The 24,889-nt window shown below is 55.1% G+C and overlaps 2 protein-coding genes across 2 annotated transcripts in view; one reads left to right on the top strand and one right to left on the bottom strand.

Annotated features, from left to right (window-relative positions):
• RNF121 (ring finger protein 121) overlaps positions 1–2,580 on the bottom strand; it is a 35,932-nt gene extending 33,352 nt beyond the window's left edge. Inside the window, exon 1 of the mRNA XM_029049648.2 lies at positions 2,539–2,580. The gene's annotated coding sequence lies outside the window, so the exon portion shown is untranslated. The remainder of the gene's footprint in view (positions 1–2,538) is intronic.
• Positions 2,581–3,666: 1,086 nt separating this feature from the next.
• XNDC1 (Xrcc1 N-terminal domain containing 1) lies at positions 3,667–23,074 on the top strand. The gene is made up of 10 exons (NM_001374491.1): positions 3,667–3,705; positions 11,625–11,811; positions 12,082–12,220; positions 12,302–12,457; positions 13,296–13,459; positions 13,757–13,860; positions 14,754–14,929; positions 20,401–20,497; positions 22,125–22,258; positions 22,803–23,074. Exons 2-10 carry the CDS (start codon positions 11,767–11,769, stop codon positions 23,072–23,074), a joined length of 1,287 nt encoding a protein of 428 aa, NP_001361420.1. The 5' UTR covers positions 3,667–3,705; positions 11,625–11,766.
• The last annotated feature ends 1,815 nt before the right edge of the window (positions 23,075–24,889 follow it).

Raw genomic sequence — 24,889 nt, 5'->3', positions numbered from 1 at the left:
ATGCCAGCACTCGCGCTCCGATCCCCCACTCCGGCGAGTCGGGGGTCCCGGGTTCTAATCCCGCCTCCGTCTCACCGCGGGCGAGCCCCTCCCCGCGCTCGGCGCCCCCGGTTTCCGCGTCTGCGCAACGGGGATGGAGTTCCCGCTCTCCTCCCCTCGGGCGCCGGGCCGCCCCAGGCGGGGCAGGGGGGCCGGGTCCAATCCGCTCAGGCTGGACCAAGCCCAGCGCTCAGTACGGCGCCGGGCACATACGGAGCACCTGTCTGCTGTGGGACTTTGGGCAAGCCACTTCACTTCTCCGGGCCTCGGCGACCTCATCTGTAAAATGGGGATGAAGACTGGGAGCCCCATGTGTATCCACCCCAGCGTTTAGAACGGTGCTTGGCACATAGGAAGCGCTTAACGAACGCCATCATCGTCATTATTGTTATTTATTATTATTAAAACAGGCCCCAACTATCCCTCAGCCTCCGCTCATCTCCCTCTGCCCTCAGCTCTTCCCCTCCTAACGTCACACTGGGGAAGCAGCGTGGCCCGGTGGAAAGAGCCCGGACTCGGGAGTCGGAGGACCTGGGTTCTAATCTCGGCTCTGCCGCCCGTCTGCTGGGTGACCTCAGGCAAGTCGCTTCACTTCTCTGGGCCTCAGTGACCTCATCTGCAAAATGGGGACTGAAACGGTGAGCCCCACGAGGGACGGGGACCGCGTCCAACCCGACTCGGCTTGTTTCCACCCCAGCGCTTAGTACGGTGCCCGGCACGCGGTAAGCGCTTAACAAATATCATTATTAGTATTATTATTATTACACAGCACACTGCAAAGCATAGCACGGCGTGCCTACTGATAATGATGGCATCGGTTAAGCGCTTACTATGTGCCATACGCTGTTCTAAGCGCTAGGTTAGATACACGATAATCAGGTTGTCCCACTTGGGGCTCCCAGTCTTCATCCTCATTTTCCAGCTGAGGTAACAATAATAATAATGTCAGTATTTGTGAAGCGCCCACTATGCGCAGGGCGACGGTCTAAGCGCTGGGGGAGATACAGGGTCATCGGGTTGTCCCACGTGAGGCTCGCAGTCTTCATCCCCATTTTCCAGATGAGGTCACTGAGGCCCAGAGAAGTGACTTGCCCACGGTCACCCAGCTGACGAGTGGCAGAGCCGGGATTCGAACCCACGACCAGGCACTGAGGCCCAGAGAGGTGAAGTGACTTGCCCAAAGTCACACAGCCGATAAGCGGCAGCAGTGGGGATTAGAACCCGGGACCCTCTGGCGCCCGGGCTCTTGCCACTGAGCCACGCAGCTTCTCGGGGCACTGTAGCGGGTGCCTACTGCACACAAGGTGCTGAAGGGGGTGTCTACTGGGTGCCGGGCATAGTACATAGGGCACGCTGGACGTGGCACACCCGGGTGCAGGGTGCTATACTGAGCGCCTACCGCGTACAGACACTGTTCCGGGTGTCTGCCGTGTGCGGGGAACTGTACCAGAGGCCTGCCGACTGCGGGGTCCCGTACCGAGGGTCCGCGGGCAGACGCTCTCCTGGGCACCTCCGGTTCACAGGACATTACACCGGGTGTCTACCGGGTGCAAAGCACTGTACTGAGCGCAGGACGGGACCCCTGGGGGGTCTACCGGGTGCAGGGCACTGTACCGAGCGCAGGACGGGACCCCTGGGGGTCTACCGGGTGCAGGGCACTGTACTGAGCGCAGCACAGGACCCCTGGGGGTCTACCGGGTGCAGGGGACTGTACTGGGCCTCTCCTGTGCACAAGACACTACCCCGGGTGTCTGCTACTGGGAATAGGACACTGTCCGGAGGACGTTCTGTCGCACGGGACACTGCCCCGGTGTCTCCTGGGTGCAGGGCAGTGTACCGGACACCCTCCTGTGCACAGGGCAGGACCCCTGGGCGTCTACTGGGTGCAGGGCACTGTACTGGGCATCTCCTGCACACAAGACACTTCCCTGGGTGTCTACCGGGTATAGGGCATCGCACAGAGGACCTCCTAGGCACGGGACGATATACACCGGGTGTCTACCGAGAGACACTATATCAGGTACCTCCCGGGTGCAGGGCAGTGTAGTGGGCGCCCTCCCGTGCAGAAGACACTACCCCCGAGTGCCTCCCGGGTGCAGGGCAGTGTAGTGGGCGCCCTCCTATGCAGAAGACCCTACCCCCGGGTGCCTCCAGATGTGGGGCAGTGTAGTGGGCGCCCTCCTATGCAGAAGACCCTACCCCCGGGTGCCTCCAGATGTGGGGCAGCGTAGTGGGCGCCCTCCTATGCAAAGGACAGTACCCCCGGGTGCCTCCCGGGGGCAGGGCAGCGTAGTGGGCGCCCTCCTGTGCAGAGGACAGTGCCCCCGGGTGCCTCCCGGGGGCAGGGCAGTGTAGTGGGCGCCCCCCCGTGCAGCGCACAGTGCTCCCTGCTGCCTCCCGCCGGGGGCAGAGCGTCGTGCGCAGGATTGTGAGGCTCCGCCGGCCGGTCGGTCGGCCGGCCGGCCGCCCCCTCCTTGTCCCGTCCCCTTCCCCTCTCACCTCGTCCAGCTCCCGCAGGCCGCCGGCCGCGCCTCCCACCTCCACCTCCACCACCGCCGCCATCTTGCCTCCCGCCCCCGGCGCCTGCGCAGCCGCCTCCACCGCTCCGGCCAATCGGCGCCGCCGCCCCTCCGACCCGGCCAATCGGCGCCGCCGCCCCTCCGCTCCGGCCAATCGGCGCCCCCGGCCCTCCGCTCCGGCCAATCGGAACCACCGCCCCTCCGCCCCGCCCAATCAGCGCCGCCGCCGGGCTCCCGCCGCCGGGCTCCCGCCCCCTCCCCTCCCCGGGATCCTCTCCCAAGGGTTCACCCCGAGCCCCAACCCCGGACCCCTCGCCCCCGAGCAGAGCCGGGGGCGGGGGAAGAGGACTACGTAGCCCAAGATGTAGTATGTGTGTGGTTGGGGGAGGACTACATGTCCCAAGATGCAGTGCGGGTGTGTGCCGTTGGGTGAGGACTACATATCCCAAGATGCAGTGTGGGTGGTTGGGGAGGACTACATGTCCCAAGATGCAGTGCGTGCGTGCGTGTGTGTTTGGGGGGTTGGGGGAGGACTACATATCCCAAGATGCAGTGCGGTTGAGTCCGTGTCGGGGGGGGGAAAACTACATGTCTCAAGATGCAGTGCGGGTGTGTGGTTGGGGGAGGACTACATATCCCAAGATGCAGTGCGGTTGAGTCCGTGTAGTGGGGAGGGGGAACTACATGCCCCGAGATGCAGTGCGGGTGGGGGGGGGGTGTTGGGGGAGGACTACATATCCCAAGATGCAGTGCGGGTGTGTGGTTTGGGGGGAGGACTACATGTCCCAAGATGCAGTGCGGTTGAGTCCGTGTAGTGGGGAGGGGGAGCTACATGCCCCGAGATGCAGTGCGGGTGTTGGGGGAGGACTACATATCCCAAGATGCAGTGCGGGTGTGGTGGTGGGGGGAGGACTACATGTCCCAAGATGCAGTGCGGGTGCGTCCGTGCGGTCGGGGGAGGACTACAAAGCCCAAGATGCAGTGCGCGGGTCCCCCAAAGGAGTATTTTCCCCACCCCCCCCGCGCCCATTTTCGTTCGGTGTTAGAAGGCGGAACTGAGAGGGGTTTGGGGGTGTGGCGGGGGGGGGGAGAGGGCGGGGGAGGTTTTGGCGGGAGAAGGCGGCGGGCGCCGAGCGGCCGGGAGCGGGTGAGGGCGCGGCCCGGGCCCGGGCGGGGGGCAGGGGGCAAAGGGCAGAGGTCGGGGGGGGGGGGAGGGGCTCGGGGGCAAGAGCCCGGGCGGGGGAGGCCGAGGCCCCGGGTTCTAATCCCGCCCCGCCCCCCCCCTCGTCTGCTGCGGGGCAGCTTGGGCAAGCTCCTTCCCCGCTCTGGGCCTCAGTGACCTCATCGGCAAAACGGGCGTGAAGACTGGGAGCCCCACGGGGCACAAACTCATGAATCCCAGCTCTGCCACTGAATCCCAGCTCTGCCACTTGACAGCTGTGTGACTGTGGGCAAGTCACTTAACTTCTCGGTGCCTCAGTTACCTCATCTGTAAAATGGGGATGAAGACTGTGAGCCCCACGTGGGACAACCTGACTCCCCTGTGTCTACCCCAGCGCTTAGAACAGTGCTCAGCACATAGTAAGCGCTTAACAAATACCAACATTATTATTATTATTATTATCTTCTATCCTCCCCAGCTCGTGCTCATAATAACAATCGTGCTGGGATTTGTTAAGCGCTTCCTAGGTGCAGAGCACCGTTCTGATAATAAAAATCATGTTGGGATTTGTTAAGCGCTTCCAAGGTGCAGAGCACCGTTCTAATAATAATAATAACGATGGTGGTATTTGTTCAGCGCTTACAAGGTGCAGAGCACCGTTCTAATAATAAAAATCATGTTGGGATTTGTTAAGCGCTTCCTAGGTGCAGAGCACTGTTCTAATAATAAAAATCATGTTGGGATTTGTTAAGCGCTTCCTAGGTGCAGAGCACCGTTCTAATAATAAAAATCATGTTGGGATTTGTTAAGCGCTTCCAGGGTGCAAAGCACCGTTCTAATAATAATAATCATGCTGGGATTTGTTAAGCGCTTACAAGGTGCAAAGCACTGTTCTAATAATAATAATAATAATAATAATGGTGGTATTTGTTAAGCGCTTACTGTGTGCAGAGCACTGTTCTAGTAATAATAATAATGGTGGTATTTGTTAAGCGCTTACTATGTGCCAAGCACTGTTCTAAGCACTGGAGGGATACAAGGGAATCAGGTTGTCCCACGTGGGGCTCACAGTCTTCATCCCCATTTCACAGATGAGGTCATTGAGGCCCAGAGAAGTGAAGTGACTTGCCCAGAGTCACCAGTTGGCAAGAGCCGGGATTAGAACCCATGATCTCTGACTCCCCAGCCCAGGTTCTTTCCACTGAACCACGCTGCTTTCATTCATTCATTCAATAGTATTTATTGAGCGCTTACTATGTGCAGAGCACTGTACTAAGCGCTTGGGATGAACAAGTTGGCAACAGATAGAGACAGTCCCTGCCGTTTGACGGGCTTACAGTCTAATCCGGGGAGACGGACAGACGAGAACAATGGCACTAAACAGCGTCAAGGGGAAGAACATCTCGTAAAAACAATGGCAACTAAATAGAATCGAGGCGATGTACAATTCATTAACAAAATAAATAGGGTAATGAAAATATATACAGATGAGCATACAAGTACAGTGCTGAGGGGATGGGAAGGGAGAGGGGGAGGAGCAGAGGGAAATGGGGGGAAAAGAGGGTTAAACTGCGGAGAGGTGAGGGGGGGTGGTAGAGGGAGTAGAGGGAGAAGGGGAGCTCAGTCTGGGAAGGCCTCTTGGAGGAGGTGAGCTTTAAGTAGGGTTTTGAAGAGGGGAAGAGAATCAGTTTGGCGGAGGTGAGGAGGGAGGGCGTTCCGGGACCGTGGGAGGACGCGGCCCGGGGGTCGACGGCGGGATGGGCGAGACCGAGGGACGGCGAGGAGGTGGGCGGCAGAGGAGTGGAGCGTGCGGGGTGGGCGGTAGAAAGAGAGAAGGGAGGAGAGGTAGGAAGGGGCAAGGTGATGGAGAGCCTTGAAGCCTAGAGTGAGGAGTTTTTGTTAGGAGCGGAGGTCGATAGGCAACCACTGGAGTTGTTTAAGAAGGGGAGTGACAGGCCCAGATCGTTTCTGCAGGAAGATGAGCCGGGCAGCGGAGTGAAGAATAGACCGGAGCGGGGCGAGAGAGGAGGAAGGGAGGTCAGAGAGAAGGCTGACACAGTAGTCTAGCCGGGATATGACGAGAGCCCGTAATAGTAAGGTAGCCGTTTGGGTGGAGAGGAAAGGAAGGATCTTAGTACAGTGCTGGGCACCTAGCAAGCGCTGAACGGATACGATCGTTACCGCGTAGCCCTTCCAGAGGAGCAGGGTGGTCTAGTGGAAAGAGCCCGGGCCTGGCAGTCAGAAGACCTGGGTTCTAAAGCTCGTTGTGGGCCGGGGGGAGTATACTTGAGGTGTCGGGTACGTCAAGGAGGGTACACGAGGTGTGCGTGCTAGGGGGTGTGGTCGTGTGGAGGGATGTACGGGCTGTGGGTAGGCTGTTTATTGGTCCAGTCTACTCTCCCAGGCGCTCAGTACAGCGCTCGGCACACAGGAAGCGCCCCATAAATATGACTTAATGAATGAATCCCGGCTCCATCACCGATCTGCTGCGTGACCTTGGGCGAGTCGCTTCACTTCTTTTAGTAGAAGCAGCGTGGCTCAGTGGAAAGAGCCCGGGCTTTGGAGTCAGAGGTCATGGGTTCGAATCCCTGCTCGGCCACATGTCAGCTGTGTGACTTTGGGCAAGTCACTTAACTTCTCGGTGCCTCAGTTACCTCATCTGTAAAATGGGGATGAAGACTGTGAGCCCCACGTGGGACAACCTGCTTCCCCTGTGTCTACCCCGGCGCTTAGAACAGTGCTCGGCACATAGTAAGCGCTTAACAAATACCAACATTAGTATTATTATTCTTTTGGAAAGAGCCCGGGCTTGGGAGTCAGAGGTCATGGGTTCGAATGCCGGCTCTGCCCCTTGGCAGCTGTGTGACTGTGGGCAAGTCGCTTCACTTTCTCGGTGCCTCAGTGACCTCGTCTGGAAAATGGGGATGAAGACTGTGGGCCTCGTATGGCACAACCTGATGACCCAGTATGTCCCCCAGCGCTTAGAACAGTGCTCTGCACATAGTAAGCGCTTAACAAATACCCGCATTATTCTTTGCGCCTCATGCTCCACACACAGGAAGCGCTAAATAAATACAACTTAATGAATGAATCCCGGCTCCATCACCAATCCGCTGTGTGACCCTGGGCGAGTCGCTTCACTTTGCGCCTCACGCTCCGCACACAGGAAGCGCTCAAGAAATACGACTGAATGAATGAATCCCCGGCTCCATCGCCGATCTGCTGGGTGACCTCGGGCGAGTCTTTGGGTCTCAGTTCCCTCATCTGTAAAATGGGATGAAGGCTGCGAGCCCCGCGGGGAACAAGGACTGTGACCAACCCGATTATCCTCTATCAACCCCAACGCTTAGCACAGTGCCTGGGACATAGTCAGCGCTTAACGAATACCATCAGAAAGAAAGAAAAAGCCCCGTCCGTATCACCTCACCCACCGGCCTAGGGGTCTGGGGAGCGGGTCAGGACGTCCTTTCCCCCTTCCTGCCTCCAGCGTGTGATTCAACACACCCTGACACACCTCCTGTGCACTGTGCTGCACATCAACACACCCATACCCCCCCCCCCCCAACACGCACACATTCATTCAATAGTACTTATTGAGCGCTTACTATGTGCAGAGCACTGTACTAAGCGCTTAGAATGGACACATCCTGTACACCCCTCAACATATTAACGCGCCCAGACGTCCGCACCTCGTGTACATTCCTTGACACACACCGGAACAGGCACACCTCAGTACACTCCTTGACGTGGTAACGTTCATTCAGTCGTATTTATTGAGCGCTTACTGTGTGCAGAGCACTGTACTGAACACATTTAGGCACCCGCCCCAGCGTGCACGCATCACGTACACCCTCCCAGACGCCCTCCCCGTCAAACACGCTTCACAAACATCCCTCGACACACTTGTGACCCCCGACCGACCCCTTCCTAGCCCAAGAGGCGGGGCTCACCACCCAGAAGCAGCATGGCCTGGTGGAGAGATCACAGGCTTGGGAGCCCAGAGGTCGTGGGTTCTAATTCTGACCCCGCCACTTGTCTGCTATGTGACCATGGGCAAGTCACTTCTCTGGACCTCTGTTCCCTCATCTGTAAAATGAGGATTAAGACTGTGAGCCCCATGTGGGACAACCTGATTACCTTGTATCTACCACAGTGCCTGGCACATAATAAGCGCTTAAATGCCCTCGTTATTATTCGGCGCTTAGAACAGTGCTCGGCACGTTAGAGAAGCAGCGTGGCTTAGTGGAAAGAGCACGGGCTTTGGAGTCAGGGCTCGTGAGTTCGAATCCCGGCTCTGCCACTTGTCAGCTGTGTGACTGTGGGCAAGTCACTTCACTTCTCTGTGCCTCAGTTCCCTCATCTGTAAAATGGGGATTAAGACTGTGAGCCCCACGTGGGACAACCTGCTTCCCCTGTGTCTACCCCAGCGCTTAGAACAGTGCTCGGCACATAGTAAGCGCTTAACAAATACCAACATTATTATTATTATTATTAGTGGAAAGAGCCCGGGCTTTGGAGTCAGAGTTCGTGGGTTCGAATCCCGGCTCTGCCACTTGTCAGCTGGGTGACTGTGGGCAAGTCACTTCACTTCTCGGTGCCTCAGTTACCTCATCTGTAAAATGGGGACTAACTGTGAGCCTCATGCGGGACAACCTGATTCCCCTGTATCTACCCCAGTGCTTAGAACAGTGCTCTGCACCTAGTAAGCGCTTAACAAATACCAACATTATTAGTAAGCACTTAACAAATGCCATCATCATTATTATTATTATTATTATTATGACTTGCTCCCTTTGCTCTTCCCCCCATCCCTGCCCCACAGCCCTCAGATATACATCTCTAATTTTATTTATTTATATTGATGACTGCCTACTCGTATTAATGCCTGTCTCTCCCCCGTCTAGACCGTGAGCTCGTGGTGGGCAGGGATTGTCACTCTTTATTGCTGTATTGTACTTTCCCAAGCGCTTATACAGTGCTCTGCACACAGTAAGTGCTTAATAATGCGACTGAATGAATGAATGTACACAGCTGCTCCTGGCCCCCGCTGCGGCCGACCATCGGGGTGAATTTATTCTGTGCAGAGCACTGTCTTAAACACTGGGGAGAGTGCCATCCAACAATAAGCAGACACATTCCCTGCCCACAACGAGCTACAGTCTAACGGGGGAGATTAACATTAATAGAAATAAAGGTTGAGCCAAGGCCACACTTGCCAGGCCCTTGGAGAACATCATTTAACCAACGGCATTTACTGAGCGCTCACTGTGTGCTGATCAGTTGATCAGTGGTATTTATTGAGCGTTTACTGTGCGCAGAGCACTATACTCGGTGCTTGGGAGGGAAGCAGCGTGGCTCAGTGGAAAGAACCCAGGCTTGGGAGTCAGAGGTCATGGGTTCGAATCCCAGCTCTGCCACTTGGCAGCTGTGTGACAGTGGGCAAGTCACTTTTCTGTGCCTCAGTTCCCTCATCTGTAAAATGGGGATTAAGACTGTGAGCCTCACATGGGACAACCTGATTACCCTGTCTCTACCCCGGCGCTTAGAACGGTCCTCTGCACATAGTAAGCGCTTAACAAATACCAACATTATTATTGTTATTACAGTATAACAGAGTTGGTAGACACATTCCCTGCCCGCAACGAGCTTACAGTTTAGAGGACGAGTTTACAGTCTAATAATAATAATGATGGTGATGATGGTATCTGTTAAGCGCTTACTCTGTGCCAAACAGCATGGCCTACTGGCAAGAGCACAAGCTTGGGAGTCAGAGGATGTGGGTTCTAATCCCGGCCCCGCCACCTGTCTGCTGCGCGACCATGGGCAAGTCATTTCACTTCTCCGTATCTCAGTTCCCTCATCTGGAAAATGGGGATGAAGACTGTGAGCCCCACGTGGGACAAATGGATTACCCTGTGTCTACTCCAGGGCTTAGAACAGTGCTCGGCACATAGTAAGTGCTTAACAAATACCATCATTATCGTCATTATTGTATATACAAGGTTATCAGGTGACCTGAGCATCCCGGGTAACACCGGAGAGACTCAGCGTTAGAAACGAGTCGGCCCAGCTCGTGCTTTCCGACCCCGCCAAACCCACACCCCCTCACGTAGACCAACACCCGTTGCCAGCACTTTCCCCCACCTTCCTTGTCTCCGTCCTCCGTCTCTCCCACATCCTCAAAGCCTTCCTGAAATCCCACCTCCGAGCGGCGGATGTATCTCCTCTCCCGGAGGTGTACTCTCCTGTCTACCGCTTCGGGATTCCCGAGGACTGAGCCCCCGTTTCTTCAATCCACCCTGCCCTCTGAATCGCCGAGGCACTTGACTTGATCACTTTGATGCTCACCCCTGCCCCACAGCACTTATGTAAATATCCTTATGCTCTTATTCCCCTTAGGCGTAATTTTTATTATTATTAATAATACAAACAAATCAGGTTGGACCCAATCCCTGTCCCACTTGGGGTCACAGTCTCAATCCCCATTTTACAGATGAGGTAACTGAGGCACAAAGAAGTGAAGCGACTTGCCCAAGGTCACACCGTAGTGGGAAGAGTATGCCTGGCACATAGTAAGTGCTTAACAGATTCCACATGATTATTATTAACTGCCGCTATACAGTGGTCGGCACACCGTAAGGAGCCGATCGATACGTTTGATTGATTGCTTGCCCATCCGGCAATCACACCCCGCCTCCTCGCCGCCCTATCCACTGTCGCCTCTGCCTCCTTCCTCCTCCGTTCCCACCTACTTTGTCAGAGCTGCCGCTTGTCCGCTGTGTGAACTTGGGCAAGCCACTTCGCTTCTCCGGGCCTCGGTGACCTTCTCTCTAAAATGGGAATTGAGACCGTGAGCCCCACGTGGGACAGGGACTGTGTCCGACCCGATTTGCTTGTATCCACCCCAGTGCTTAGTACAGCGCCTGGCACTACGGAAAGCGCTTAACAAATACCACAGTGATAATTATCATTATCCCCCAAGTTGGACAGAGACCTGGCAGTGGGGAAGGAGCTTTTTCCTCCAACCCCGGTCAGCAGAGAGTCGCCAAAAGCAGAGTTCGGGCACTAAGAGGTTCCACTGAACCTCTTGAGGAGCAGCAAGGTGTAGTGGACTGAGCACAGGCCTGGGAGTCAGAAGGTCGGGGGTTCTTGCCTGCTGTGTGACCTTGGACAAGTCACTTAACCTCTCTGTCCCTTAGTTACCTCATTTTAAAAACATGGGATTAAGAGGGTGAGCCCAATGGGGGACAGGGACCGTGTCCAACTTGATTAACTTGTTTCTACCCCAGTGCTTGGCCCATCATAAGCCCTTCACAACTATAATTATTATAATAATTATTTTTATTAATGAGGTGTACATCCCCTTGATTTTATTTATCGTGATTAAGTTGTCTTGTTTTTGTCCATCTGTCTCCCCGGCTTAGACTGTAAGCGCGTCAATGGGCAGGGATTGTCTCTGTTGCCAAATTGTACATTCCAAGTGCTTAGTACAGTGCTTTGCACAAAGTAAGTGCTCAATAAATACTATTGAATGAATGAATTAGAGAAGCAGACAGGCTTAGTGGGTAGAGCACGGGCCTGGGAGTCAGAAGGTCATGGGTTCTAATTCCGGCTCTGCTACTTGTCTGCTGTGTGACCTTGGGCACACTCTGGACACACTTCTCTGTGCCTCAGTTACCTCATCTACAAAATGAGAATTGAAACCGTGGCCCCACGTGGGCAGGGACCGTGACCAACGCGATTTGCTTGTATCCACCCCCGCGCTTAGTACAGTGCCTGGGACATAGTAAGCACTTAACAAATTCCATTATTATTATTTACTGAAAGTTCTCAGTCGTGCCTTCCGCCCGCCACAGCACCGATTGTCCTCTGGTTCTTCTTTCCACCTCTACCGCTCTTTCTAGGAAGCTGGAAACACGAGCCCTCCCTTCCTGGAAGCTGGTTGGACCAGGTGGCCGTCGGGGGGGGTGGGGGTGAAGGCGTAGTTGGGCCGGCTGTGGAGGCTGGCACGGGGACCCGGCCCCCGCTCCGCCTGGACCCGCTGCCATGGCTCCGGTGAGAATTAGCCACGTGGTGTCTTTCACGTCGCAGGTAAGGGTCTCTCAGAAAGCCCTGTGATGGAGGGCGGGGGCGGTGGGAGCCCCGCTTAAACGGCCCCCGACCCAGGAGGCGGGGGGGCGAGGTCCAGAGCGGCCCCAGTGAGACCCCCCCGGCCTCTGCCCCGGGCTCTCGGGCACCGCTGCCCTGGCCGGGCTAACGGAAGGTGTTGGACGCAGGCCTGGAGAGCCTCAGACCCTGCTCCGTCCCCCCTTTGCCCCTTCCTCCCCGACCCCCCCCCCGGTTTCTCTGCCCTGAACCCAGGACCCCCGGCACCCTGCCGAGAACCTGCTGGCCGTGGACGGCCCCCGGCCCTGGCTCAGCAGCCCCCAGGACCGCAGCGGGCGGCTCAGAGTGGAGCTGCAGCTCGAACGGGCCGTGCCCATCGGCTACGTCGACGTCGGTAGGTGGGCCGCCGGGCAGAGCGCGGGCGGCGGGCCCGGGGGGGGGCGGGCGTGACCCCCCGCCTCGCGTGTGTCCGCAGGGAACTGTGGCTGCGCCTTCGTGCAGATGGAGGTGGGCCGCTCCTGCTGGGCCCCCGACAGGCCGTACCTCACCCTGCTCCCCACCACCACCCTGATGACCCCGGCCGACTCCAAGCTGGGCGAGAACCGCTCCGCCGTCCGCATGTTCAAGCACGGTAGCCGGCGGGCAGCTGCGGGAGGGGCGGCGGGCCGCTCGCAGTCCGGGGCTGGGCACGGGGGGGCCAAGTGTCCCGACAGCCTTGCGGCCTAGCGGATAGAGCACGGCTCCGGGAGTCAGAAGGACCCGGGACCTGATCCTGGCTCCGCCTCGTGTCTGTTGTGCGTCCTTGGGCACTTCTCTGGGCCTCGGCTACCTCATCTGTCAAATGGGGATTAAAGGTGTGAGGCCCACGTGGGAGGGGGACTGTCCAACCTGATTAACTTGTACCTGTCCCAGTGCTTAGCACGGTGCCCGGCCCATGGTAAACGCTTAACAAATACCATTAAAAAAATAAAAGGATGAGCCGCCTCGACCTGCAGGCCCAGAAACCCACCGTCCCGAGTGCTGGAACTGATAGTTGTACGAGAAGGAACGTGGCCCAGTGGATTGCAGGCCTGGGTGTCAGAAGGACCTGGGTTCTAATTCTGGATCTGCCGTGTGTCTGCTGGGTGACCTTGGGCAAGTCATTTAACATCTCTGTACCTCAGTTACCTCATCTGTAAAATGGGGATAAGAGCGGGAGCCCCCTGGGGAAGCGGGACTGTGTCCGTCCTGAATGACTTGTATCTACCCCGACACTCAGAACAGTGCTTGGCACATAGTAAGCACTTAACACGTACCATAATTATTATTATTATTGATCGGTACAGTGCCATGCCCGCAATCTTGTCCCCAGTGACCAGATTCCCCCAGGGCACTCGGGGTGCTCAGGGAAATGCCATGAGTTGACTGGTGGATTGAGCGGCATTTCCCTGCCCCTCCTGCCCCGCTCCTCCTTCCTCCCCTTCTTCCAGGGGACTTCTTGGCCCCCGCGGCGGGGGAGCCCTGGGACCGCGTGCGAGTGACGTGCAGCCAGCCGTTCCGCCCGTGCCACCAGTTCGGGCTGGCCTTCCTCCGCCTCCGCTCCCCGCTGGAAAGGACCCAGGAGCCCGGGGCGCCGGCCCCCGGCCAGAGCCAGGTGGGACTGCGCCTGGGGGACTGCACCCCCGGGACCTCGGCCGACCGGGCCGGGGTGATAGGAGACCCCCGGCTGTGGGCGTTGGGGTGCTGAGCGTCGCAGCTGAGGTGGGAGCTGGGGTGAGGCTGCCGGGGGGCAGGCAGGGAGGACCGGGGCCCACCGGGGGGTTGGGAAGGGGCCAGGGAACCCCCGGCTGGGGGCCGTTTCAGAGCCGAAGGGAGGTGGTGCTGACCTGCATCGTCGAGGAGCGCCCCAACGTTGAGCTCCGTTAACCCCCCCTCTTCCTCTCTCCAGCAGGAGCCTCCTCTTCCTCCTCCCTCTTCTCCCCCTCTCCCTCCTCCTAGCCTCCCCTGGCTCGCCAGCCCTGCCATCCGGAAGACGTTTTTCTCCGAGCCACAGCCGTGCGTAATAGTCATCATTATTAATAATAATGTAATAACAATAATTGCGGTGTTAAGCGCTTACTGTACGTCGAACACTGCATTGAGTAGCAGTGTGGTCTAGTGGAAAGAGCACAGGCCAGAGAGTCAGAGCACCTGGGTTCTTATTGAGGCTCTGCCAGTTGTTTGCTTTGTGACCTTGGGGAAGTCACTGCACATCTCTATACCTCAGTTTCCTCATCTGTTTAATAGGGATTCAATGCCAGTTATCCCTCCTACGGAGACAGTGAGCTCCATATGGGATAAGGACTGTGTCCAACCTGATTAACTTGTCTCTACCTCAGCGCTTGGTACAGTGCTTGATACCTGCTAAGCGCTTAACAAATACGATAATAATACTAACGGTAATAACAACAGTAAGTGCTGGGGGAGAAGCAAGATAAATCAGGTCAGACCTAATAGTGCTAATCCTAAATAGTGCTTACAGCTTAATAAGGAGGGAGAACCGGTGTGCAGTGAGGAAACTGAGGCACAGAGAAGCTAAGTGATGTGCCCAGACTCTCCCAGCGGGCAAATGGCAGAGCCGTAATTACAATTCAGGTCACCTGACTCCCAGGCTCGTGCTTTCCCCAACCCAGCACCCCATGTTTGCCAGGCGTGGAGGGGGTGGGCTCATACAGGGATGGTCCCACCATCTTTCCAGGAAATGGGGGCCCAATGTAAGGGTTGGGAAAAGTCATATAACCACCCACAGGACCCGCTACTGGTATTCTCTCCCCCCCCCCCCCCATCTCTCACTCTTGACTTCCTGTGACCTTCCCTACCCCACCTGTATCCCTCCGATCCCGAGCGTCCTTCTCCGAAAGAAGGCGAGGGAGCCCTGGAGTCAGGGAGCCCCGGATCTGATCCCGCAGGAGCCCCAAGGAGGTGGTGAACCTCCAGAGCCGCCTGCAGCAGCTGCAGCCCGGGACGCTGACCCGCCCGGCCCGCATGGTGCTGGCGGCCGCCCGCCGGGCCCGTCTGACCCCCGCTGAGCGCCCGGAGAGCTGCCGCCCGGAGGAGCCGACGCCCACCTCCGCTGCTGCCCCAGGTCAGTCGATCGTATTTATTGAGCGCTTACTGTGACCGGAGCACCGTACTAAGTGCTTGGGAGAGCACAATCCCTTCTGCGTCACCCTGACCTGCTCCCTTTTTTCTTCCCCCTCCCAGCCCCACAGCCTTATGTACAGAGCTGTCATTTATATTAACATCTGCCTTCCCCCGCTCTAGACTGTAAGCTTATTGTGGGCAGGGAATGTGTTTATTGTTGTATTGTACTCTCCCAAGAGCTTAGTACGGTGCTCTGCACACAGTGAGCGCTCAATAAATACGATTGAACGAATGAATGAATATAACAGACACATTCCCTGCCCACCACGAGCTTACAGTCTAAAAGCTGGAGGGTGGTTGGCAGGAAGGGACTGGACTGTGAACCCACCCCCTGCTGCTTCCCACCCTCTCTGCCTCCTTGGCTGGAGTCGCTCCTGCCTCACTCCTCCGCCCCGCTCCCTCCTGTCCCCAACCTCAGCTTTCCAGCTGAGGGAAGACCCTTGTAGACCACCCATTACACCTACCTAATGACGGGGACTCCCTCTGACTGACAGCCGGACAGTTTCCTCTTCAGAGAAGCAGCATGGCGTAGCGGATAGAGCACGATTCCGAGAGTCAGAAGGTCGTGGGTTCTGCTCCCTGCTCCGCCACTTATCTGCTGTGTGATCTTGGGCGAGTCACTTAATTTCTCGGTGCCTCAGTTACCTCATCTGTAAAATGGGGATTGAGACCGTGGGCCCTACGTGGGACAGGGACTATGTCCAACCCAATTTGCTTGTATCCACCTCAGTGCTTAGTACAGTGCCTGGCACGAATACCATAATTATTAAAATGGGGGTGAAGATTGTGAGCCCCATGTGGGACATGGACTGAGTCCAACCTGATTATCCTGTACCTAGCCCAGCATTTAGTACAGTGTGTGGCACATAGTACTATAGTAAGCACTTAAGTACTTAGCACTATAGTAAGCACTATAGTAACCACCTTCACAATATCGCCAAGATCCACCCTTTCCTCTCCATCCAAACGGCTACCGTGCTGGGACAAGCTCTCATAATATCCCCACTGGATTACTGTGTCAGCCTGCTCTTGGATCTCCCTTCCTCCCCTCTCTCCCCGCTCCAGTCTATCCTTCATTCCGCTGCCTGGATCATCTTCCTACAGAAACTCTCTGGGCATTTCACTCCCCTCCTCAAAAACCTCCAGTGGCTGCCTATCAACCTTCGCACTAAACAAAAACTCCTCGCTCTTGGTTTCAAAGCTGTCCATCCCTTGGCCCCCTTCCACCTCACCTCCCTACTCTCTTTCTACTGCCCACCCTGCACGCTCCGCTCCTCTGCCGCCCACCTCCTCGCCGTCCCCCATTCACGCCTATCCCGCCGTCGACCCCTGGGCCACGTCCTCCTGCTGTCCTGGAACGCCCTCCCTCCTCACCTCCGCCAAACTCACTCTTCTCCTCTTCAAAGCCCTACCGAGAGCTCATCTCCTCCAGAAGGCCTTCCCAGACTGAGCCCCTCCTTTCCCTCTGCTCCTCTTCCCCTCCTCTTTCCTCCCCTCCCCCCCTCTGCTCCTCCTCCTCCCCTCCTCTTCCCCCCCCCCCGGGCCGCTCCTCCTCCCCTCCTCTTCACCCCCCCGCCGCTCCTCCTCCCCTCCTCTTCCCCCCCCACCGCTCCTCCTCCCCTCCTCTTCACCCCCCCCCGGCCGCTCCTCCACCCCCCCCCCCCCCCCCGCCGCTCCTCCTCCCCTCCTATTCCCCCCCCCCCCGCTCCTCCTCCCCTCCTCTTCCCCCCCCCGCTCCTCCTCCCTCCTCTTTCCCCCCTCCGCTCCTCCTCCCCTCCTCTTTCCCCCCCTCCGCTCCTCCTCCCCTCCTCTTTCCCCCCCTCCGCTCCTCCTCCCCTCCTCTTTCCCCCCCCTCCGCTCCTCCTCCCCTCCTCTTTCCCCCCCCCCCGCTCCTCCTCCCCTCCCTCTCCCCCCCCCCTCCTCCTCCCCTCCTTTCCCCCCCCCACTCCTCCTCCCCTCCTCTCCCCCCCCCTCCGCTCCTCCTCCCCTCCTCTTCCCCCCCCTCCGCTCCTCCTCCCCTCCTCTTCCCCCCCCCTCCGCTCCTCCTCCCCTCCTCTTCCCCCCCTCCGCTCCTCCTCCCCTCCTCTTTCCCCCCCTCCGCTCCTCCTCCCCTCCTCTTCCCCCCCCCTCCGCTCCTCCTCCCCTCCTCTTCCCCCCCCTCCGCTCCTCCTCCCCTCCTCTCCCCCCTCCGCTCCTCCTCCCCTCCTCTTCCCCCCCTCCGCTCCTCCTCCCCTCCTCTTCCCCCCCCTCCGCTCCTCCGCTCCTCCTCCCCTCCCCCCCCCCCCCTCCGCTCCTCCTCCCCTCCTCTTCCCCCCCCCTCCGCTCCTCCTCCCCTCCTCTTCCCCCCCCCCACCCTCTGCTCTTCCCCCTTCCCCTCAGCACTGTGCATATTTGTATATATTATTTATCATCCTATTTTGTTAATGATGTGTATACCTCTGTGATTCTATTTATCTTGATGTCTGCACTAGACTGCTTGTTTTGTTCTGTTTTGCTTTGCTGTCTGTCTCCCCCATTTAGACTACGAGCCCGTTATTGGGCAGGGATTGTCTCTGTTGCCGAACTGTACACTCCAAGCACTTAGCACAGTGCTCTGCACATAGTAACAGCTCAATAAATACTATTAAATGAATAGGAAGCACTCAATAAATCTGTTTGAATGAAATACTATTGAATGAATGAACTTAAATACTATTAAAAAAAATGCTCTTTTGGTTCAGAGCTCTTCCTTAGTGCCTTATCTGGCACCTGTAGGTAGCTCATACCTGCTCTCTGCTGGCACTTCTTTATCAAGTGCCATCCAGGTGCTGCGGATTCATAGCCACTCTGCGGATATACTTTTCCAGAACGTCCTGTCCTATGCCATAACAGTTCTTCTGTATTGTTGCTATGGTCTCTATCCATCTAGTCGCCGGTCTGTCTCTTCCATGTTTTCCCTGGACTTTTCCCCGAGTGTTAGTGCTTTCTCCAGAGACTTGGTCCTCCTGATTATATGTCCAAATTATGCTAATCTAAATTGGGTTATTTGGCCTTCCAAACACCAATTTGGCTCAGTTTGCTGTAAAGTCAAATTGGGAAGTAGCATGGCTCAGTGGAAAGAGCCTGGGCTTCGGAGTCAGAGGTCATGAGTTTGACTCCCAGCTCTGCCACTTGTCAGCTGTGTGACTGTGGGCAAGGCACTTCACTTCTCTGTGCCTCAGTTCCCTCATCTGTAAAATAGGGATTAACCGTGAGCCTCACGTGGGACAACCTGATTACCCTGTATCTACCCCAGCGCTTAGAACAGTGCTCTGCACATAGTAAGCGCTTAACAAATACCAACATTATTATTAAAGTCCGCTTGTTTGTTTTTCAAGCAACCCGTGGTATTCAGAAAAGCCTTCTCCAACACCACATGTCAAAAGAATCTTTCTATCCTGTTTTTTCACTGTCCGGCTTTCGGATCCATCCATTGTCACTGGAAATACCAGAGTTGACACTTTGTATTTTTGTGGCAACTGTTACATCAGCACATTTCATGACTTTTTCCAGGCTCTTTAGAGCAAGTCTTCCTAACATTGATCTTCAGCATATTCCTTGGCTACTAGTTCCTTTATTATTGGTCATCGATCCCAGGAGAGAAAAATTGTCAACTATTTCAATCTTCTCTCCATCCACTACAAATGTGTTAAAACTTCCAGCTGTCATGTTCATGACATTCAAATGTAGGCCCATTTTTTTGCTCTGTTCCTTGACTTTTAATAATAAAAGTCCCTCGAATCTTCTTCACTTTCTGCCAGTAGGGTTGTATCATCAGCATAATGAAAGTTGTTTATATTGCTTCCTCCAATCTTTACTCCCCGTCTTTATCCAATCCAACTTCCCTTATCTAGGTATTCGGTATAAAGGATGAACAGATAAAAGATACATACAAGATACATATAAGATACATCCTTGCCTTACACCCTTACTGATGGGAAACAAATCTGTTTCTCCATATTCTGGTCTTATTGTAGCCTCCTTTTTGTCAAACAGGTTCTGTACTGATGCAATTAAATGGTCCAGCATGCCTACTTTCCTTAATATGCTCCACTTTCTTAAGATCCACACAAAGGCCTTCCTAAAAATCAATAAAGCACACCCTGACTTCCTTTTGATATTCTCTCATCCTTTTGATCATCCAACGGATGTCAGCAATAATATCTCATCCCTCGTCCTTTCCGGAATCCCGCTTGAACATCGGGCAGTTAGTGTTCCATGTAGGCCTCCAGTCAACGCTATATAAAACTTTTAATGATACCTTGCTGGCGTGTGAAATCAAGGAAACTTTATAGTGATTGTCGCATTTAGTTGTATCTCCTTTCTTCAGTATTGCTGGCCCTGGCTTTCTCTGAAACAATTTCCCAGGGCCCAGGACAACCATTTATTGGTATTTGTGTGTTTGCTGTGTGCAGAGTAGTAGTATTTATTAAGTGTTTACCAGGTTCAGAGCCCTGTACTAAGCCCTGGGAAAGAATACACAGTGGAGAATTAGATCCAGTTCCTGTCCCTCAGTGGGCTACAGTCTAATAATACAAAGGGGAAGAGGGGTCTGTTGACAAAAGAAATGATGAAACAGTAAAAAAACCAGTAAGACAAAAGGGAAGCAATGTACTGAGCACTTGGGAGAGTACAGTACAGAGTTGGCAGACCATTTTTTTAATGGTATTTCATTCAGTCATTTATTGAGTGCTTACTGTGTGCAGAGCACTCTACTAAGCACTTGGGAAGTACAATTCAGCAGCATATAGAGACAATCCCTATATTTGTTAAGTGATTACTATGTGCCAGGCAGTGTCTTATGTGCTGGGGTAGATATAAGCTAATCAGGTTGGACACAGTCCCTGTCCCATTTGGGGCTCGTAATCTCAATCCTCATTTTACAGATGAGGGAACTGAGTCCTAGAGAAGTGAAGTGACTTGCCCAAAGTCACAAAGCAGACAAGTGGTGGATCCAGAATTAGAATCCAGGTCCTTCTGATTCCCAGGCCCCGGGCTCTATCCACTAGGCCACATTCCCTGCCTTACAGTCTAGACAATATTGACCAACGCCTTGGTGGTTGAATGCACACCGTCTCTGCCTTGGTAGGGGTGGGTTGGGCATCAATTCTCCTTTCACCTATTTGCCCAGGATTTCCATCGTTATTATTTCCAGGGTTGACATCGGCTCAGGGTATCTCCGGGCCCAGCCTTACCTAATCTTCCCGTGCAGACCAGACTCAAACCAGCCTCCACAGCCCGAGGGAGGCTAGAGAAGCTCGGAAGGGTTGACCTCAGCAACCTTTGCCCTTAGAGAAATTTTTACTCTACACCTAGCTTAGCCCCCATCCCCGCCTTTCCGTCCCCCATCCTCCAATTACCTTGGCCCCCTCATGGTGACTTGGCTTTGTTCAGGAGGAGCTCCTGATGGACAGAAGGTGGTGGCCCAGAAGAGAGGCCGAAGACAACAGCCAGACGGGAAGAAGAAACAGAAGCCGCTGGCCTCTGGAAGGTAACCGGGCTCAACTGGGGACTTTGAATCCTGGGTCCTTTCTAGTTTCGAGGCTACGTCCTCAGAGCTAGTTCCCTGCCCTAGTGTCTCAGTCTCTCTGCTTGTCTCTTTCTCCCCCACCCTCCCGGTTTAGACCGTGGTGACCTAGAGTTGGGTGCCCCAGTTCTGAAACACTAAAAAGCTGGAATAGCCCAGGAAAAAGATCTGGGGGTCTCAGGGGAACACAAGCCAAAAATATTTGAACCGGGCAGGAGAGCCTGCAGAACGTCCATAGCAGCACAACCCATGGCCCCCAGTAAGTTGACCCTCCTAGCACTGGCTTGAGGGGTCCAGCCTGATCCCAGAGCTTGGGAGAGGGGTCGGAGGGCAGGGCCCGGAAATCTGTCCAGCCAAGAGGTGAAATAGGAGTTGGGGGCCGAAACTCAGAGAAGAGAGGGCTGAGGGAGATTGAGAATGGGCTTTGCGTATTGCCTGTGGAAGGGAAACAGGTGAGGGGTAGAAAGGAGCAGACCTGAGGCCCAGACAGGAGGCAGTGGGTTTGAGCTGCAGCAGGGGGAGGAAGGCAGGGGCGTTCCTCCTCGCGAGGATTTCAAGAAGCAGGTAAATACCTCTGAACCTTGGGCTACGATCCTCCCCACTTCAAGCAGAGGGATGGCCGAGATGGCAGATTCACTCAAGTGGCAGTTACAGCCCAGAGTTGACAGAGGGGAGAGAGGGTTGCTGGGTCAGGAGGAAATGGGGCTGATACCGTTTATGGTATTTGGTAAGCACTTCCTATGTACCAGGCACTGTACTAAGCGATGGGGTAGATACACGCTAAGTCAGGTTGGACACAGTCCTTGTCCCACATGGGACTCAGTCTTAAATCCCCATTTTCCAGATCGGGGAACAGAAGCCCAGAGTAGTGAAGTGATTTGTCCAAGGCAGAGCTGGGATTGTAACCCAGGTTTATGCATTCATTCAGTCATATTTATTAAGCACTTACTGTGTGCAGAGCACTGTATTAAGTGCTTGGGAGAGTACAATACAACAATAAACATTCTGCCCATGGTGAGCTTACAGTCTAGAGCAGAGGAGACAGACATTAATATAAATAAATAGATGGCAGATATGTATTTAAAGTGTTGTGGGACTGGGCCGGGGGATAGAACAGAGGGAGCAGGTCAGGGCGATGCAAGAGGGAATGGAAGAAGAGGACAGAGGGGCTTAGTCAGGGAAGGCCTCTTGGAGGCCTTCAATAAGCCTTTGAAGGGTGGGGAGAGTCACTGTCTGTTGGATATGAGGAGGAAGGGCATTCCAGGACAGAGGCAGGATGCGAGCGAGGGGTTGGTGGCGAAGTAGGCGAGATCGAGGCAGAGTGAAAAGGTTAGCATTAAAGAGGTCTTTCTTTTTAACTCCCAGGCCCGTGCTCTATCCACTAGGCCATGCTGCTTCTCATGAAATGTTTCTGTACTAGAGGTGGGGGTGGTGCTGGGCACCCTCCAGAGAGCAGAGTCCTATCCTGGGGTTGGGGGTGGGCAGGTGAGATGACACTCCAGCCCCATTCAGGGAGGAACACAGAGTGCTCCTTGCCCTGGGTGGACTCCATAGCAGTTAGCAGCCCCTCATCAAACCCCCAATCTTCTAGGTCTCCACGACCCGCTGGGCCCGGCAGAGGACGGAGAGATGGGTCAAGCCCAAGGTGGAGACCCCCCAAAACCCAGGAGACCCCCACCCAAAGCCAGACCGCTCCAAGCCCGAGTCTCTGTCCCATCTGTGCAGGTAAGCTTGTTGGGAGCAGAATGTTGTAGTGGGTAGAACACTGGCCTGGAAGTCAGAAAGTCATGAGTTCTAATCCCAGCTCCACCACGTGTCTGCTGTGTAACTTTGGGCAAGTCACTTCTCTGGGTCTCAGTTCCCTCATCTGTGAAATGGGGATTGAGACTGAGCCCCCCTTGGGACAGGGACTGTGCCCAACCTGATTTGCTTGTATCCACCCCAGCACTTAGTACAGTGCCTGGCACATAGTAAGTGCTCAACAAATGCCATCATTATTATTATGAGTGCAGGATCCTCCTGACCAGACCTGCCTGGAGGGCCTGGGATAGCAGGACCGGCCCCGCTCCACCTCCCTTGTCCCCTAACCCGCCCTTCCCACCTGGCCCTCTGGTAGGCTCCTCTTCCTGGCCCTGGTTTTGGTACCCTCCGTCTCTACCCCCGTCAGAAGTGAGAGCGGCACCTCGCTCCTACCCAAAAGGAAGCCACATCCTGGGGAGGACCCATCTCCCCCTGGGCGCTCGCCTCCTCCCTACTTTCTCTCCTCCAGGCAACTTTCCCGATGACTTCCTTCCCCTCCACGCTGCTACCTGCGGAGAAGAAGAGGACCCCTCCATGGACCGGAGCCTGCCCCCGCCCTCTTGGACCATTGTCTCTTCCTCCTCCTCCTCCGAGGATGACTCTGAGGACTCTACCCCCTCAGCTTGGGTTCAGTGCCCACTCTGTCAGGTCCATTTTCCAGCTGCGGATGTGGAGAGTCACGCCAGCACGTGTGGGGAGTCGGCTCCCGCCCCGGAGAACCCCTGGATGTGGGTGGAGTAGTTCTGAGCTGAGGAAGCCGGCCCTCCCCCTGACGTTTCCACTCCTGCCCCTCCTCGGTTTGACTGGCACTACAAGCTGGAGGCAGAACTCTTTCCCTCTTGTCGTTCTGCCTGCAGCCGTCCTTCTGACCCAATTAATTAGGGTAGGGAGGGGAAGCCTGGGGAGGAAATGACAATTCTCAAGCCCCCCCATAGCACTTTAAGGTTCTGCCAGGCTGCCCAGACTGCATGAGGCAGCAGGAAAAATTGGGCCACGCAAGAACAGTCAACTAATCATATTTATTGAGCGCTTACCGTGTGCAGAACACAGTACTTAGGGCTTGGAAGAGTACACTATAACAAAAGTTCATGAATTGGGCTCCTCCAAGGAAAAGAGCTAAATATGTGTTGCTAGCTTTGAGGTAACTTGGGTTATGTTGTGACCCAGTACCTGTCCGAGGTCAGACTACAGTTAAGCCGGGATTTTGTTTTAACATCTCCATTGCACAGTGCTCTCACATGTAATAATTGCTCAATAAATACTACTGATTGATTTACTTATCACAAGCCCTCAGTTTGTAACAACCAAGATCTTCCCGTACCCAGGGAGGCTCAGTGACGTGCAGTGGAGTTCAAACCACACCTCCGATCACCAAGGTTACTGTGAAAAGCTTTTTACTTCATTTTACCAGTGTGCAAGGGAATGACACATGCACATACTCACTCCAAGGGTCCGAGACCAGCCTGTAGTCAAAGGAGCCCATTCTGCCAATGCTTCTTCTTCCTGCTTCCAAGTGCTGCTGCCTTCTGCCGCTCCAATGCTTCTTTCTCTCTGCATTGTTGCATATCTTCAGTGTACTCCACGTGTGCCCCTCAGCGCTCAAAGCAATTGCCTTTTATCTGGTTTAGGCGGCACAGCTGGGGCTTTAAATGGCAGTCATTGAGTGGTGCAGGCCCACTAAGAGGTAGAACAAGGAGAGAAAGCCCCGCCTCCCTCCATACTTCTCTCCCTCAGGCCCGCAATCACCTGCCCTCAAGTAAAGCCCATTAGTACCTTTGCAAAGTCTTTCCCTTGTTGTTCGAGGGATGATAAAGACCAAACTGGGCTTTCCACATTATTGTGACTAACCTACTACTCCTAGGGGGAGACTTTAGATTCTGCCAAACGATTTTTTCGGCATAATAAATCTTTTGATATCTGTTTTCTATAGAGAGGGGTGTCAGTGAAGTCTGTGAGTCCATTATTTCTGGGGAGAACCACGCCACTGCTGTAGGGAGGAAGTTGAGGCAGCTGCCTTCTTGGCCCAGTCGGCTGCCCGACAGCCCAGGCGCAGGCCTGGAGCAAACCACCCCTTCCCCCAGAAGCTTCCTGGGCCTCTCCAGAGTCTAAATCTATCAAGTCATGGGGTAGTGATAGCATATTTCACAGATAATTTTTTGGAGGCTCACTAGTTGGAGCTATTTGAAGTGGAAGAGTCCAAAAGGCCTCCTTTTATCCTGAACAGTACTCCAAGGTGGGCTGTGCCAAGATTCATTGTGAGCAGGGAATGTGTCTGTTATATTGTACTCTCCCTGGCGCTTAGTCCAGTGCTCTGCACGCAATAAGCGCTCAATAAATATGATTCACTGATGGTTGCAACTCTGGAGCTCCCAGGCTGTGCCCGGAGCAGCCCCAAATGGAGCGGATTGGGAGCGGCTTTGCCTCAGACCACCCTTCTCAGCAGGTGCGGCCCCCCACCTGCCTGTGCCTGCCCCCGTGGAGCAACGGCAGGGAAGCAACATGTCCTAGTGGATAGTGTACAGGCCTGGGAGTCAGAAGGACCTGGGTTCTAATTCT

Source organism: Ornithorhynchus anatinus, chromosome 2, assembly GCF_004115215.2.
Source record: "Ornithorhynchus anatinus isolate Pmale09 chromosome 2, mOrnAna1.pri.v4, whole genome shotgun sequence".
Taxonomy (NCBI): domain Eukaryota; kingdom Metazoa; phylum Chordata; class Mammalia; order Monotremata; family Ornithorhynchidae; genus Ornithorhynchus; species Ornithorhynchus anatinus.
The sequence above is the reverse complement of the archived record's forward strand: the minus strand, read 5'-3'. Positions and strand labels throughout refer to the sequence as shown.

What these genes read in the sequence shown, in the direction of transcription:
- XNDC1 (NM_001374491.1), top strand. Translation starts at nt 11,767, where the DNA reads ATGGCTCCGGTGAGAATTAGCCACGTGGTGTCTTTCACGTCGCAG. An exon ending in TGGTGTCTTTCACGTCGCAG is followed by an intron (nt 11,812 to 12,081) that starts GTAAGGGTCTCT and finishes CCCTGAACCCAG; the next exon opens with GACCCCCGGCACCCTGCCGA. An exon ending in TCTCTGTCCCATCTGTGCAG is followed by an intron (nt 22,259 to 22,802) that starts GTAAGCTTGTTG and finishes TCTCTCCTCCAG; the next exon opens with GCAACTTTCCCGATGACTTC.